At 34.2% G+C, this 16427-nt stretch overlaps 2 protein-coding genes across 2 annotated transcripts in view; one reads left to right on the forward strand and one right to left on the reverse strand.

The window, feature by feature from the left end:
• Positions 1–2016: 2016 nt before the first annotated feature.
• LOC127861171 (uncharacterized) lies at positions 2017–4406 on the reverse strand. Its single transcript, XM_052399559.1, has 3 exons — positions 4188–4406; positions 3079–3144; positions 2017–2283 (listed from the first exon to the last, which is right to left on the reverse strand). The coding sequence occupies exons 1-3, from the start codon at positions 4389–4391 to the stop codon at positions 2188–2190; spliced, it is 366 nt and encodes a 121-aa protein (XP_052255519.1). The 5' UTR covers positions 4392–4406; the 3' UTR covers positions 2017–2187.
• Positions 4407–9732: 5326 nt separating this feature from the next.
• Positions 9733–16427, forward strand: part of LOC127861155 (uncharacterized) — an 18815-nt gene continuing 12120 nt past the window's right edge. Inside the window, exon 1 of the mRNA XM_052399535.1 lies at positions 9733–9850. Within this exon, the coding sequence (XP_052255495.1) occupies positions 9799–9850 (52 nt within the window). The 5' untranslated portion in view covers positions 9733–9798. The remainder of the gene's footprint in view (positions 9851–16427) is intronic.

Below are 16427 nucleotides of genomic sequence, written 5' to 3' on the forward strand. Positions count from 1 at the left end.
AAGATATAACGTGACAGTCGCTACCTTTAGTACGGTGACTGACTTGACAGTCTCTACCTTGAGTACGGTGGGTGACGTGATAGTCGCTACCTTGAGTACGGTGGGTGACGTGACAGTCGCTAACCAAAATGGCTTTTAAAAAGTAGTCAGGGATATACACATTATTTGAATCCTAGTATTTTGGTACTTAAAAAATTATACTTACAAGTGTAAAATTATGAAAGTGTTATATCAATGGTTATAAAATAACATGTTTTGTGGGTGACATAATAATCGCTGACCTACCTTGCATTTATTCCTCAATTATGGTAATTTGAAATAACTTTGACTTTAAATGCTCAGAAACGAAAATAAAACAAATATGCTGCCTGGCCATTGTGAAATATAAGTACTGTATACATGGAGAAATCATTACTGATGCCAGTGACGTTGATGGGCACCTAAAGATTATAATTGAGAAGGTAGCAACAGTTGACTGTTCTAAATTTTTACATAGTATGTTCTAGTTGATTGTTTAGTGTTTTTAGGAGGTAATGCCAAGGACATACATACTAGATTAATATACATGTCCTTTGTATATACCAATCTTTGTTTGCTGCACAATTTGTTTATAGTTTCATGTGTTACGCAACTTTCACCTTCGATATATCTTCTCTTCAGGTATACATAATTATCGAAGTATAGGTCACTTTATGGTTTAGATAATTACTTATAAAAATATTAGAGTTATTTAGGCACAATGACTGTTTTGTTGTTCTTATCCGCAGTTGGTATTCGAACCATATATATTTTACCAGATTTGTGCAAAATAAGGTGATTTTATCTCAACTATACACAGTCGGCAAATTAACACCATTTTTACAAACAGAAGCTTTTGTGGGCTTTTCAAACATTACCTCATGTGAGCTTTTCAACCGACACTATACTGTTCTAAATCATATCAAAATATCAATTAAATGTAATTCTTTGTAAAATTTCTTAAGCAAGGTAATCATGCTATTATACAGCATTGCAGTTTACCTATATATTTTTCAAAAGGTCAGATAGCTTAATTGGTAGAGCAACCCAGGCCAATATCATATGATCAATATCATCAGATGGCTCGTGGGTGGATTCGGGTTCGAATCCCAATCTGACCTTCGTAGGTAAACCTGTGGTTGCAAGGCTGGCAACTGATAGTGTGACACTTTGTTTTGGGCGGGGTTTTGGGCTAAAAGTTCTGTTCATCAGGTCACATGAAAGTGACCCTTTAATATGGCCCTTTTGTTGTTTAATTCCGGATTAACATAATAATTAAAAGTTCATTTCCTTCTTTTTTTATACCGGTGCCTATTTTATTACCAGTCTTTACGAACTCCACGTTCTTCTGTTAGAAAGTGCCTATAATAATTTTATTTAAATATCATCTTTAAGTTTTTTGTTAGTTTCTTTTATTTAACATTAATCGAGCTCGCTTTGAGGCTTTGCCTTATTTCATATTATATTTGTTTGCAATCTTGAAATAAATTGTGTTGAATATTTAAAAGGCATTTAATGGCAAACTTGGATGGCATCTTCTATACTAATCACTATAAAAACAAATTGTGCACATTTAAAATATTTAGAATTAAGATCGTACATAAAATAGATCATATATATCATACTTCATTTTGCTTTTATTAAAATGTTTTTAAAACATCACCTACGCTCTAGGAGTGAAATAACGTAATGCTCAATTTTGTTTATTACACGGGTGTCTTTTACAATGTGAATAAACGGTGAAAAGAGCATACAATTAAAAGGAAATGTTTTTGTCATGTTATAAATAGAATCTTAGGTTCGTGGTCATTTTGTATTGAATATATTAAACTCGTCATCTAAATAAAGATAAAAAGCAAGCCTCGTTTTTATCTTTATTTATATTAAACATGAAATGCGGCATTTAGACTATTATATTATAAATTTAAATGTACCGTTTACTACTAAATTTGTTGAACACGACTGAAGTTATATAATGTTGCATTAATTATAACACAATTTGTGATTAAAAACGTGTTTGATTATATTCACAACTAAATGAAATAGCAAATGAAACAAAACAGAATACGTGGATCGATTTTGGATACATCTCAATACATTAATAGCAATCGAAAACAAGTCAATTCGAGAAAATATTTTCGCATAATATCTCTAAAAGATGTGGCATCTTTAGTTGGAGAGCTTGCAGCAAAACTCGGTCATCTCGAGGTAGGACATCCATGGCTGTTCGTGAACCTTCACCTTGCACGTGTAATTGTTCACAGTCTGGAATTACACACTGACATTTCAGCATTACAATTGGTAAACCGGACTTAGTGCATGTGCAAAAAATATCGCCTCAAATACGCATGTGCAGTCCTCACAGGCTATTCAGAGAAGACACTTTCCGCTGTTATTGTACTATTCCCGATGAAAGGAAAGTCTCGTCTTAGCGAAACCAATTCTTGGCGGAACGTGTAGTCCCAGATTAGTCTGTCCGGTCTGCACAGGCTAGTCTGAGACGAAACTCAAGGAATATCATTTAAACCCCCTTGTCCATGGCGGGGCTCATTTATTCAATTCTTGAGTGAGCAAAAATTAAAGTTACGTTTACAAAAGTCCATTACGAGTATGTTCAGTTAAGAGTTCAACAAACATGGTTGACATGAAAGCATGATTACATGTAGCGTTTACCGTTGTGAAATGATGCGAAGACGCTGGGAACAGTGCATGACAAGTTGAAAATACACACGAATGATATGCTGTACACATATTGTATTTACAATGCCTATTTACATTCATTATATTAGTCGCGTTCTATGAAAACTGGGCTTAATGCATGAGCGTAAAGTGTCGTACAAGATAAGCCTGTGCAGTCCGTTAAGGCTTACCAAAGACGACACTTTCAGCTTTTATGGTATTTTTTATTTAAGGGGTCTCTTCGAAATAAAAGTCTATTGTAGGAAGTAAGTGTTGGCCTGATTAGCTTGTGCGGACTGCAAATACTAATATTGGACGACACTTAAGCCCAATTTTCCGATAAGGCTTTCATAATTTCCGTTCATGGCAAAAAATACTTACGGGAGGGGTGGATGATGTGGTTTTTGACACTGCTAGTTCTAAATGATACAAAGTGCCTGCAACGACCTGCAAGATAGATACACACAACGCATTACTTTAAAGCCGCATAGATTGCATTGATAATCTATTTGTCTGCAAGCATGTGGCTTTACAGAATACAAGTTTACCGAACGCTTTATTTTTATTCTGATGAGGATTGGAAAGCTCCAATATGCATTCGATATTTAACTGCTTAATCAATATGGGCCGCGCTCTTTGAAAAGGGGGTGTAATGCATGTGCGTAAAGTGTTGTTCCAGATCAGCCTGCGCATTCCGCACAGGCTAAACATGGACAACACTTTCCGCTTTTGTGATATTTTTCGTTGAAATAAAGTATCTTCTTAGCAAAAATCTAGTTTAGGCGGAAAGTGTCGTCCCTAATTAGCCTGTGCGAACTGCACAGGCTAATCTAGGACGACACTTTACGCACATGCATTTAACCCCATTTTCACAGAGCACGGCTCATATATGTAGGAGTATATTGAGTCCCTTTGAAATATTGCATTTACACAAAATAAATTAATTATGCAGACTTTTATTTATAATGTCTTTATAAGCTGTCTTCACCTTTGGACATTAACATACAGCCGAGACACAATAAACATTTCAGAATCATTAAAATGCGTACACTCGCCAAATGAAAATATTTATCAGATGAATTTACCATTGGAATTTGATATGAACTCTAGATTATCATTCAAATGCGTATAATCGACAACTGGAAATATATAGCCATCTAAATCCCCCCTCTTGTTTTTATAAAATCAGTTTCGTTTACTTGAGATAACACAATTGAAGAACGTGTATTGACGTTAATGAGCAACTAAGATGATGAATTGATAAAAAAATCACTTTGTGCATACGATCTAGAATATTTCATCATACACATTCAAGTTTACTTCAACAAAAATCTAAACACTCACGCGAAACTAAAACTTTCGTTTCAATTCAGTATTTACCTTTAAATGTTAGTATTAAAGTACTAAAATCCGCCTAAAACCTCCATATGTGTCTCCAAAAAGTAAAACAATACCAGAATGAGCATTAGATAGGTCTTATTTTGACCTACCTGAGTAGAGGCACTGATGACCCGAGTAAGGGAATACGCCGAACCAAGCTTCTGTACAGCGGTTCTGGACATGCTCTGAATTGTGGCGTCATTGACGTCGTCAGCTGGCGTCAGACCACCGGGAATCGGACCCTTGGGTCTCCTCCCGGGCTGCGCTGCAACCAACCCGACCAGGAACAACAAGGCAAGCACTGTTGTTGACATAATGATGCTGGTTTTGGAGAAGTTTCTGTTTAGTAAAAAAATATAATATAATACGGTTTTGCTTGCCCCAAACTTAACATTTCACAAAGCATTATTCACTTAATTGGCATATGAAAACAACTTAAACGATTAAAGAAATACAAAAATAATGAAATACCAGTTAACGTTCAGTTCCAAAACACCAAAACATATTGAGCTTTAAACGGACTCTAATGAACCCGAATCTCATTCTTGATTGTAATACATGTACATTTTATTCAAAGAGCAATATCTCACGACACACTGATGACATCGAAAAATCCTGGAGCATACATTGTTATCTCCTATGAAAATCATTCTGTAAACGTTTGACGAAACTAGGAGGCATTATATGGGATAAGTTTCTCACAAAATCGTTAAAATTGAATTGCAAACAAAGGGCAATAACTCTTTTAAGATAACTAACTCGCGAAATCTTGATCAAATGCACTGAAACATGTGTTGATTATCATTTTGTAAAGGTAAGAGGAAAATCACGAGCAAACTATGGAGTGTGACGGACGGAAGAACGCACGCATTCGCAAACACATGCTAGCACGGGCGGTATGATGCCTTCCATTTCTTCGTCCCTGTGACTTTTCGAGTTGGGATAATAACATATACTGCGTTCCAATAATTGGTTACTGCTTAATTACTCAATGTTATTTTAAATCAAAACAAATAATTTGGAAACATCGCTTCACTCCTTAATTCAAACTAATGTGTACATTGTATAAGAACCATAAATTGCGGATAAAAATGTATATATTTTGTATATATATATATATATATATATTGAATATCATTCAGAAAAAAGGACTTTGTTTGTTAATCCTGAAATTCTTTGTTCATAATGCTATTTACATATGCATGTAAAAGCGTTCGCTTTATAAATCGGATCTGTCATTTACTTTACATACAGACAGAATTTCGACGCCAGTAATAAGGAAACAAGCGAATGATAACAGTAAACAAGAAAACGAAGCAATGTCGTTTAAATCAACTTCATAAATAAATTAAAGCGACACATCTTGAAATAAATTAGAACACAAATATAAGAACACTTACCTATTTTAATACTTGATATAAAATATAAGATATTAACAGAGTTACTAATCTAAACCTTACTTTTAGTTCGTATCTTTCTTCGTTGTATGCGTTCTTGTTTATTCCAGTTGACAAACACACGTTGTATATATACCGACGTTCACATCAGCCTTTACGTTCAAATGATGTACATAACACGTTTGACATAATTAATGACATGCCTCGTACCGTCCATGACAACCGCAAGGCAATTAAAAGCCACGAGACGCTTGTTTACAACAAAGGTATTTTCGTGTTAAGGTATGCAGTTTAAGGATGTGTTTAGTTGTTTACTTGTTAAGCTAGTGCAAATTAAGTTTTTTCTCAGAACCGAAGGGAGAAATCGCTATCGAATAAAGTAGTAGGATACTGCGTAATTATTTACGTCCAAGATTTCAGTCCTTCAACTACCGGTACATTCATTCACACATTAATAAACAATGTTAATTATTGGAAACGTTTTCTGAGAAAACTGTACATAATGCATGTGCGTAAAGTGTCGCCCAAGATTAGCCTGTGCAGTCCGCCTAAATTGGATTTTTGCTAAGAAGAGACTTCATTTAAACGAAAAATGTCATAAAACCGTAAAGTGTCGTCCCTGATTAGCCTTTGCGGACTGCACAGTTTAATCTGGGACGACACTTTACGCACATGCATTATTCCCAGTTTTCTCAGAACGCGACTCATTTGAAAAAAAGATTAATGTGGAACGGTTGCTAAATTGCAAAGCAGTAAATTAAGAAACTATGATTAATACTTATTGTTTAACAACTTTACCAAGTTCACTAAGCTACGTCATAGTCTCGTGGTATTTTAAACAGGCACTCTGTATTGTCAGCAAATTTATTCCATAAATCAATCTTGAGTGAAATTGTAGATTTACTTTTCAAGGACATAGGTACTGGTAAATACTTCGTAAATAAATGATTTCATTCTGCTGTAAATCAGTATAGCCCCGGAGCCAGAGAATTTAATTTATGAACAAAGTAACACTTTGAGCTGAATGAAAGGATTGTTATCTCTCTGCGAACAAAGAGAACCGTTCTAAATCAAGTAACCTATTGATAACTGGTAAACGATGGATTTGAAGCTGGGATAAAAAAGTAATGGTTACACATGTGATACGCTCTGTGCTGTCGTCCGCAACAATTATCGACCGTGATCAATCATATATGTAGTAAATAATGGCGACACCTAAAATTCGAAAAATAATAATCAAACATTGACAAATAAGCTTTATCTTTCACGCAACTTACAGTCCGTTTTAAAAAGTGTACTATAACAATTTCGCCGCTTTATCTCTCTAATCAATAACAAATGTGTAAAGAAAAGGAATTATTCTCATTCTGAAGAAAGGTTTTGTGTTGGTATTGTGCATAGAGAGAAAACGGTTATATATTAGTGCGAACAAAATAACGAGTGTATTGTTTTGGCATTTTATGCGTTTTAAATCTATTGATAAGCAATTTAAGATATGTATTTTACGGGAATATCAGGCTTATTAAGAACGACACTTTCCGCATTAACTGGAATTAGCTTAGAAGAGACTTTCTTTAAACGAAAAAACATCATAAAAGCGGAAAGTGTCGTACCTGATTAGCCTGTGCGACACTTAACGCACATGCATTAAACCCCCTTTAAACCCCCTGTCGCGATGCCATGCGCCTTTACTGTAATGTGAGTAGTTAGTAATTTTTCGACATTTTATACCCTTTATTACTTGTATTAATTTTGTAAATGCCGCTCGCTATCAGCAAGAAAGTTACAAGCGTGTATTTTGAATCAATATTCACTCAATATCTCGATGACCAGATAACAGCTTAATTAAGAAAAATAGTAGGGAGTAACATCCAGATATATGGCGAATTTTAATACGCAATAAACACCATTTTACTGATATGGCTGGAAAGTGAGCGCCATTTAAACATTAAACACACGTATTAAAGGGTATAAAACGGCGAAAAAGAACTGTCTCGGTACGGACGTCGCCCTCTTGTTTGTCACATGATTATCCCCTCTGGATATAGTTTAATCTTTATGACGTTACATAGGCCACCCATAGTGCCTATAAACGTGTTCACAGTCGATAAAATGGTCGCGCTAAAGCGACATTGTACGTTTAGTATCAGAACATGAATTATATATGGACTATAATATAGCAATAAAGTATAAAAACATTCAAACGTCAAAATTAATTACCGGTTAACATGTTAAGAACTGCCCTTTACCTTCAGTGTTCTTTTACAGCCTGCAAACATGTTTCTATTGATAATCAATTATTTATCATTACTGATTTACTTGCATTTCGCGACTGTCAATATTCAGTTATATGTTACCAATTACTCCTAAACCTTTCTTTGACAATAACAAATAATATGTCTCTAATAAAGGATAAACGTTAATCGACAACAAGTCTTACTGAGTTCAACAAAACATAAAGCGTTTTCATAAAGTTTTCCACACGTATGAAAAGTTTAAGCATCGATGTTTTATTGTTTGCTGCATGCCTGCCAAAAGTAAACATAAACCTCACCAATACATCTATACTAATTGTTGCAAAACGGAAATAGAAGTCAATGTATTTCTTTTAATATTGAATATTAAAGAGCTGTATTCGATTGTGAAATGATGTGACCAAATGCACACTCGCACTAAACATTTCAGTTATTGTATTATTTTGTTAACCGCAATATGAAGTTTCAAATGGAAATTGCTATACCGCTATACCTGTTGATCGCTACGATGCCATTCCGAATAATATTGGAAAACACAATAGAACAAGAGGCCAATGACGGACTGAATCGCTCTACTGGATGGAATCAATAGGGCTCAAGCCCTTGATAGTTTGAACAATCTGAGTAAGTTTTAAATAAACAGACCCAAAATGGGAAATTTATCGCATAAACAAGAAGAAACCTAAAATTTAAACTTCAAATGGCTCCTTTTCAACAATAAGTTGAACACATTTTCTTCACTCTCAATGGGGTTCTGGCCCTTGATGATATAAAACATCCGTTCAAATTTCAAAAGGATAAAACTTTATATGTAAACAAACAAGAAATGTGTTTGTCGGAAACACTATGTCCCCTTCTGCGCCGCTTTGAATTTATTGTTATTTGGACATTTGACCTTGAAGGATGACATTGACCTTTCACCACTCAAAATGTGCAGCTCCATGATATACACATGCATGCCAAATATGAAGTTTCGATCTTCAATATTGCAAAAGGTATGGCAACATGTTAAAGATTTTTATTTTTTCTCAAATTTAAGGGGAGATAATTCTGGACATATGACTCCGATATTGCTCATTTTCAATAGGGTTTGACTCATCATTCAGATAAAGACACTGTGCAAGTTGGGAAATGATTGGATGAAAACTGTGGACTTTATTGCGCAAACAAGCCTTATTTCACAATTTTCTCAACTTCAATGGGAGATAAATCTGTACTTTTTACTTTGATGTAACCCATTTTCAATAGGGTTCGAGTCCTCATTAATATAAAGACACTGAACAAGTTTGAAAAGAATCGGATGAAAACTGTGGACTTTATCGCGTAAACAAGAAAAAGTCTAACGCACGCACGCACGTACGCACGCACGCACGCACGCACGGACGGACGACGGAAACCACGCCATGACATAAGCTCTTCAGGCCTTCGGCCAGTAGAGCTAAAAACCAAATGGTGAGTTATAAACATGTCAAATGATGTCAACATTTTATTATTCTTTTTTAATGTATTCAAAATATAAAATATAAAGTGAAAGTTCCTCCGAGTCGGCAGGATAAACACTTGGAAGGACATTTGTGGAGCTGCCTACTTGTGGGCGCATTCATAGGTACAGTTTCATATTATTATTTTAATTATTATTATTATTAATAAGATAAACACTTCATAACATGTATGTACAAAGTTCTTTACGGATGATGAACAATGGGTGTCCTTGTAGTTTTCAGTGTAAAAAAATCGATTCATTGCCGTTAGCCGATTCTGAAGCAACACTAGCCTGGTTGACATGTAAAAGTTTGTTCTTTTGATTGTTTTTTATCTGTACACGTGTTAAACGCGACTTTCCACTATTCACTGATTGCGTTTCATAAAATATTCATTTTTGAGAAATAACACTATGGTTTAAATCATATTTCCAATTGAAGAGTTCACCGCTTAAATCGATAGAAGGCTTGAATATTTTATAATTGACATGGCCGTATTCCCTAACTACTGTCTCGGTTGTGAATGTGGAGACAAACGACCCGGCCGTCGTCAAAGAGCTCCGACAATCATTTGTTGATGCTGGTGGAATGAGGATGGAAGGACATTTGTGGAGCTGCCTACTTGTGGGCGCATTCATAGGTACAGTTTCATATTATTATTTTAATTATTATTCTTCTTCTTCTTCTTCTTATTATTATTATTATTATTCGATTAGTTTGCGTTATTTTTTTCAGTCGGGCGACATGTTTACTCGTATAATCTATTATCATTGTACATAACATATAATTTCGTATAGCTATATACCTTATTCAAATGCAAGAAAAATGTTGGATTTATGCGCTGAATGCGTTGCTCATTATAATTTAATTATTCGTACAATAAATAAAAAACGCGTAAATAATTGCATGATTACATCAACTTTTGTCATACATATTTCGTGTTCGTTTTGGGTTTTGTTGCGATTTCCTGGTGTTTGATGTTGAGTTAATTTCGATTCTTAAGTTTTGATAAACTTATTTTTATTATTTATTATTGCTAAGTATTCAGTATTTAATTGCCCTTTTACCATTGTATACTTTATATATGTATAATTAATATATTTGGAAAATGTAACATCAAACCGGTAATTAATGTATGTGACGATTCGCAGCTTTTTTTATTTTATCTATTTGTATGACCTCTCAAATATGATTGATTAACTTAGTAGAACATTAATAATATATTTAAATATAATTTCTGGCATTATGTACACGGTGCAAAAGTAAGATGATTTTAACAAAAATACACCGTTTATATTCGCTAAGCTACGCAGGTTGCATAGGGCATACGACCTATTTTAGAATGACGCTGGTCAATTATATCAATTCGAGCTCAGTCTATAAAAGATCAATATTTCATCATTGTTCAATACTTCTTAAGCACATTTTACCTTGAAAAAGTATAGTATATTTATACCTGAGTCAACCGGTTAAATATCAGTAACAATCTGGCGTCAAACGTTAATTGAAATCGACAGGTAGAGGACCGTCGTTCATTATGTAACCTTATCAGTTGCGCTCTTTGCGTAAACTTTTATTGGTATGGAAGTTTAAAAATCCATGTAAGAGGTATTTTATTATAGTCATATAAATATGCATGTATAGGACCTTCGAAAAGCGCTATTACAGAGGCAATGCTGACAATACCGAGAGTTGCCTTCCCTTTAACATTTTGAACCCACTGACTATACTGGAAGAGAAAATGCTATTCAAAATGACAACGGATAGTTCAAGCACAAACCCGAATAGATCGCATTCTAATATTAATAGCTTTTGTCCCTGGTCAGTGTGACGGGATGTCGGGCCCTATCGGGTTTCACTTTGGAGCTGTGTTTCGCCACCCCGGTGCCGTCTTTAATGTGCAAGTTCTGTATTTTATTTTGATGTTCCAAAACTAAATAATGCCAACGAAAGAAATGATTCTCCATTAATTAGTCCTAAATTCAATTCTTTACTTCTTAAAGATTCTGGATATGAATTAGTTGCAATCTAACATAAATTAGTTCAACCTTTCATTAAGATCGATATTTTAATATAATGTCCTACCTATTTTCGGTTTCCAATTAAAAAGATTTATTCAGCCCGTACCTGCGTCTCATTGTTAATGCAAATGCATTATAAGTATAATTATCAACACATCGCTATTCGTCTCTATTGTCATACGTTGCAACCTGGAAATTAAATTGATTTCAGACTGAAACTTTTTTTCCATTAATATGGATAAAGAAGAAATCCGTAACGCGCGATTACAGAGGCAATATTGACAAATACTGATAGCTGCGTAATATGTTTCTGCTGGAAAATACTACATAAACTGGCATGGAAAATGATATAATAATTGATTGAGGATAGTTCAAGTACACATATTTATAATTACATAATATATCAGGGCAAGGGCATTCTTCATATGTTCCACGTGACCGTCCAATCTATTCCGGTATTGGATCCAAAAAGTCTGTATTATTAGTTGTTCGCTTGCAAACAACTAATGTCGTACCAAAAATTTCAAGTCAGTTCGCTCTGAACTACGTTAGCCAAAAATCCGACACATTTGCCGCATCCGCTCGAGAAAAAGTTGTAAAATTTATGTAATTGGTTAAATCGTGTTAAATCGTGTTAAATGGAATATTTTTGAACGGAGCGTATATAGAAAAGAATCAATAAACAGTGTGTGTATTGTACGTGTCGCGGTAGAGATTGTTTATGAATGATTAAATAGTCCACTATCTGCTGCGTCTAAATGACGTAGTAGTTTTGCTCAGCACAGGTTATTCATAATCTAAGGCGATTAATAGATGCGGGGAAAGATAAACAAGTATAGTGAGAAACGTCTAATTGCACGGGTGATAACAACGCAATAGTATAAGATTACTCTTGTTGATTGCGTAACTTCGTTGATGGCTCTTGACTGATTTCTTGTAGTACTGCGGGTGGGGGTGGGGATCTGATATGGCTGGGAAATCTGCAGCAGGACTTCTTAATAAACTTTGAAATTCACACATTCACGTGCGCGGATGAGTTTATTATTAGCAACCTTAATTAATATCGTCCGATTCTTTATCAGATGAACGGAATAAAAACGGCTAAGTCAACAAAATATTTAAAGAAAAACGTTTTATTTTAATATTCATATGAATTCCATTTCATTATTGTTTAATAATGATAAGTAAAACGAATGGGGAAATTATTTATCAACTTTCGCTAAAAATCAAACGGAAAACAACAAAACTGCTTGGGGTGATCATTTTCGATATTAGTGTGTGTGTGCCATATATAACTTTAAATAATACTTTGCATTTTTACTCGGTACTAAATCGTCCGGGGAAGACACAATGGACTATCGATAAACGTTGATAACACAGTATTGCTTTCAAGATGAGAAACAAAAACTACCAAAAAATATAGTGTCATGGTAAGACGGACATAGTTTCATTATCTAACCACAAATGTTTGCCGTACTCTTCAGTCTGTATGCATGTCGTTCTTGATAGACTGGCATGCTACCAACGGTCGAACTTCATGTCTGGTGACTGTAATGAATATTAAAACACGTTCAAAGAGCGAACAACTGCAGTGCCTTCAGCGCTTTTATTTATTGTTAACGGGGGCTTGTACAGCTTTAGAGCGTAATATGTCTAATTTGAGGGTCCCCAATTGCAAACGAGGGCAGGTGTCACATAAATGTGTGGGGTAGAATTTAAATGGGCAAAGGGCGATGGGGAAAGGCAACATGAGGTAGAGGTAGCGGGTATTACGAGAGTTGACATTGAACATGTAGTATGTTGACAAAGGTGGTCATGAATAAATAATACCAGTTTCGTTGATTCCAAATTCAAATTTGATGTTTAAGTCCCTATCATTTGATTTGCAAAAGTACACAAACAGAATGGCCCTGGAAATGTGAATATTGAGCGTCGCCGACATCGTCGGAATGGTTAATCTTAACTGTATTTTAGCTGATTTGATTGATTACGACTGGAAAACCCAAAATCTTAGCGGTTTGATTTAAAAATTCATTGCTATTGTTAAAAAAGTTGCAAAATTGTTTGCATTAATAAAGCATTTGCGAAAGTGTGTCGTGCGCGTACCGACTGCAACATGCAAATGTGTGTATTGTAAAACTCGAGCCGTTCCGGTAACAATCCGGAATGTGTCGCGAGAGTAGACTTACCTGTTCCGCAAAGTAAACACCGCCTGTTTTGATTCCGACAAGCCTCAAATCGATTTTGAGTGCAAGCACTTAGTGACATAGTGACACAGACGATTATCTAAATAAAGCACAAATGATTGCAATCCATGCTGCTGCAAACACAATCAAATAACGTACTAAGGGGGGGGGGGCTTTTCTATGCAAAATTGATATTCTGCATCAAGTAGATTAAATTATAAACATAACGTGCTATTCAAAGCAGAGAATTGTCAATAGTTAAAAAGTTGCATCGATTACTGAAGTGATGTATGTTCATAAATCGCGTGAATAAAATATAATAACCCTTGCACACATTTGGATTCAATAGTTTCTGGGTCGTAAGGGAACGCCCAAATTATTCTTGCAAAGTTTTGTCTTATTTCACCATAAAAGGGAACTTAAGCTATTTCGTTTAACGAGCTATTATAATCGGTGACACCCGTTTGTACGGATTTATTTGCACCGAGAAACCTTTCGTTGAGTACAAGTGCAATAAGCAATTGCTTTATAACGATGAAAGCCGTTGAAAGAGTATCCGAATATACAACTTTTAGGTCATAACGTACTAAATATTTTCCCTATATAATTCAATGTAAAAGCGACAACATTAAGCGAAAATGAATGCAACATATTGCACATAGAGACCCCATAACCATATCTCTTCGTAAAGGCCATTCTAAGCGGAATCGATTTTTGCAATAAAAAGATATGTAATACAAACCAAGAAAGAACTTGTTACACATCAAAATCGACTGTTTTTGCAACTTTTTTCCCGGGCATTTTTGTGTGGAATGTAACCTTTTTCAATGCAATGTTTTCTATTTTTCTATTTCAGAAAATTATGAGCAAATACCTATTCATGCCCTACCACTAAATCAAAAAGATAAAACAAGAACAATAGTTTAAAGTGTAAAACATGCCTTTGAGTCAAATATGCTATTATTTATTTTTAGAGTACAGCCCTATATGACACGATTATTATAATAATAATAATAATAATAACTTTATTTCACGAAGATAACACATTAAGAAATTGCATATCTTTTTTACAATGTGGTCTTCAAAAAACACAGTATATGTAAATATAACTCAACAATGTCTAGCATACTGCAATCAGCCTTAATTTTTTTTTACAAAAGCATCATATTATAAAAATGATAATACAAATACAAATAATATTAATAATATAAAATAATATTTATAAAATCACAATAATAATAATAATAATAATAATAATAATAATAATAATTATTATAATAATAATAATAATAATAATAATAATAAAATTAAAAATAAAATAAAATAATAATAATAATAATAATAACAATAATAATAATTATAATAGTAATAATAATAATAATAATGGTTATTTCATTCTTTCATAACAACAGACAATCACAAAGCAAAAAGAAGAAGAATAAAATACCCAAAGGCGGTATTTTAATCCATACAACCCACAATATCAAAAAAGGTTTTGCGTTTGTAGCAAATGATTTATAAGGTGCCGTTTAAAGGAAATAATTGTAGGTGCTTGTCTTATATTATTTTGAATAAGGTTCCATATATTTCTCGCACAAAAGGAAAAAGTACGCTTTCCGTAATTCGTTTTAAATGCAACATATGATAAATCGTTGTGGGTGGTGGACCTAAGAAAGTATGTATTGTTATTTGATACAAAAATAACGTCATCTATATACTTTTACCACAATGGATTTACACAGGCTCTTGTATTGAACATACGATAGATGCAATTAAAGCGTCTGTTTACTGGATGGCGTTTCACAGGTTATCGTGCTGCAAATAACGACTTTACATGTATATTGCAGCATTAAATCAAACAAAGAGTTTAAGAACGGGATATATAATAACAAGAAATATCTTTAAAAAAGATATACGGCGTTGATTGTGGTCGATGTTTATGAACGATCAAAAGTTATCTCTATGAGATAAAAAGTAGCGGATGCCTTTTTTCTGCGCAGTTGTTAGCTACATCATAAGCAAATCAATTACGGGGTGTTGCGCCAGATTTCGTGGCTTATTTTGCTTTATGTGATATTATTACTCAGATATCTATATTTACAGAATAGAAAAACACAAGAAACATGAAAATAAACGAGTGCATATAGGTCAGCCGGCAATACCCGAATCTTATTTAATTGCATAATTATAGTATAGCGAATTATTGTGGTCATGCTTAATAAACTGGTCTAAATGGATAAATATTTCTAATTAATTTTATCAAAATTGGTCCTTATCATGCAAATTTTGAAACCATATTAAAAATCGATGATTGACATACCACAATAATATCGCCGAATATCTTTATTTAGTATCTTTCTGATCAAAACAGACTTCAAGTGCACAAAGTTTACGAGACGGCGTTTATATAAAGATTTCTGCAACTGACCGCAAACTGACCTTGATACCTTGCGGCTTGGAATGCAATGCATTACAGTCACTCCGTTATTGTCAGTAAGACACAATAATCGCAACCCCTTTTGCGAACTCCGGTGATGAACTGTATATAAACTCTGACTTTCACAAAATGACCGCGTATTGACCCAAAACCTCGCGGGTTGAAATGCAATGCAAGTAAGTACTAAATATGACAACATAGCCTTTAGTTAAACGCTTTTGCGCTGGTAATTCTCTGAAAGTAAAAGGTGAACGCACAAACTGTATTTATGTCGAAAATTGATTGTAAAACTGTTCTATCTATTGGGCCTTTTCATTAGAGATAAAATTGTTTCATGCAGTAAAACAGTGTTACAAAGACGCGGATATGTTTCCAATGTTCTGGTGTTATACTCAAATCAGCCAATGGAATAAATGAAGTGTATTCATTCGTACCTAGCCGCGGGAAATTTTATTTGAGTATTATTGGACACTTACAAAGGTCAAGTCAGGGTGAAAAGCTGGCTTATTCAGCTTACGCCGAAAAAGCTTATTAGACGTTTAAACTGTACAATACGGGATATATTTGGATTCG

Source organism: Dreissena polymorpha, chromosome 1 (assembly GCF_020536995.1).
Source record: "Dreissena polymorpha isolate Duluth1 chromosome 1, UMN_Dpol_1.0, whole genome shotgun sequence".
NCBI classification, from domain to species: Eukaryota; Metazoa; Mollusca; class Bivalvia; order Myida; family Dreissenidae; genus Dreissena; species Dreissena polymorpha.

Bases quoted from the DNA above. Each gene is read 5' to 3' on its own strand.
- LOC127861171 (XM_052399559.1), bottom strand. From the start codon at position 4,391: ATGTCAACAACAGTGCTTGCCTTGTTGTTCCTGGTCGGGTTGGTTGCA. The intron at 3,145-4,187 runs GTAGGTCAAAAT...TCTATCTTGCAG, and splicing joins TCATCAGTGCCTCTACTCAG to GTCGTTGCAGGCACTTTGTA. The intron at 2,284-3,078 runs GTAAGTATTTTT...GTGTAATTCCAG, and splicing joins CCACATCATCCACCCCTCCC to ACTGTGAACAATTACACGTG.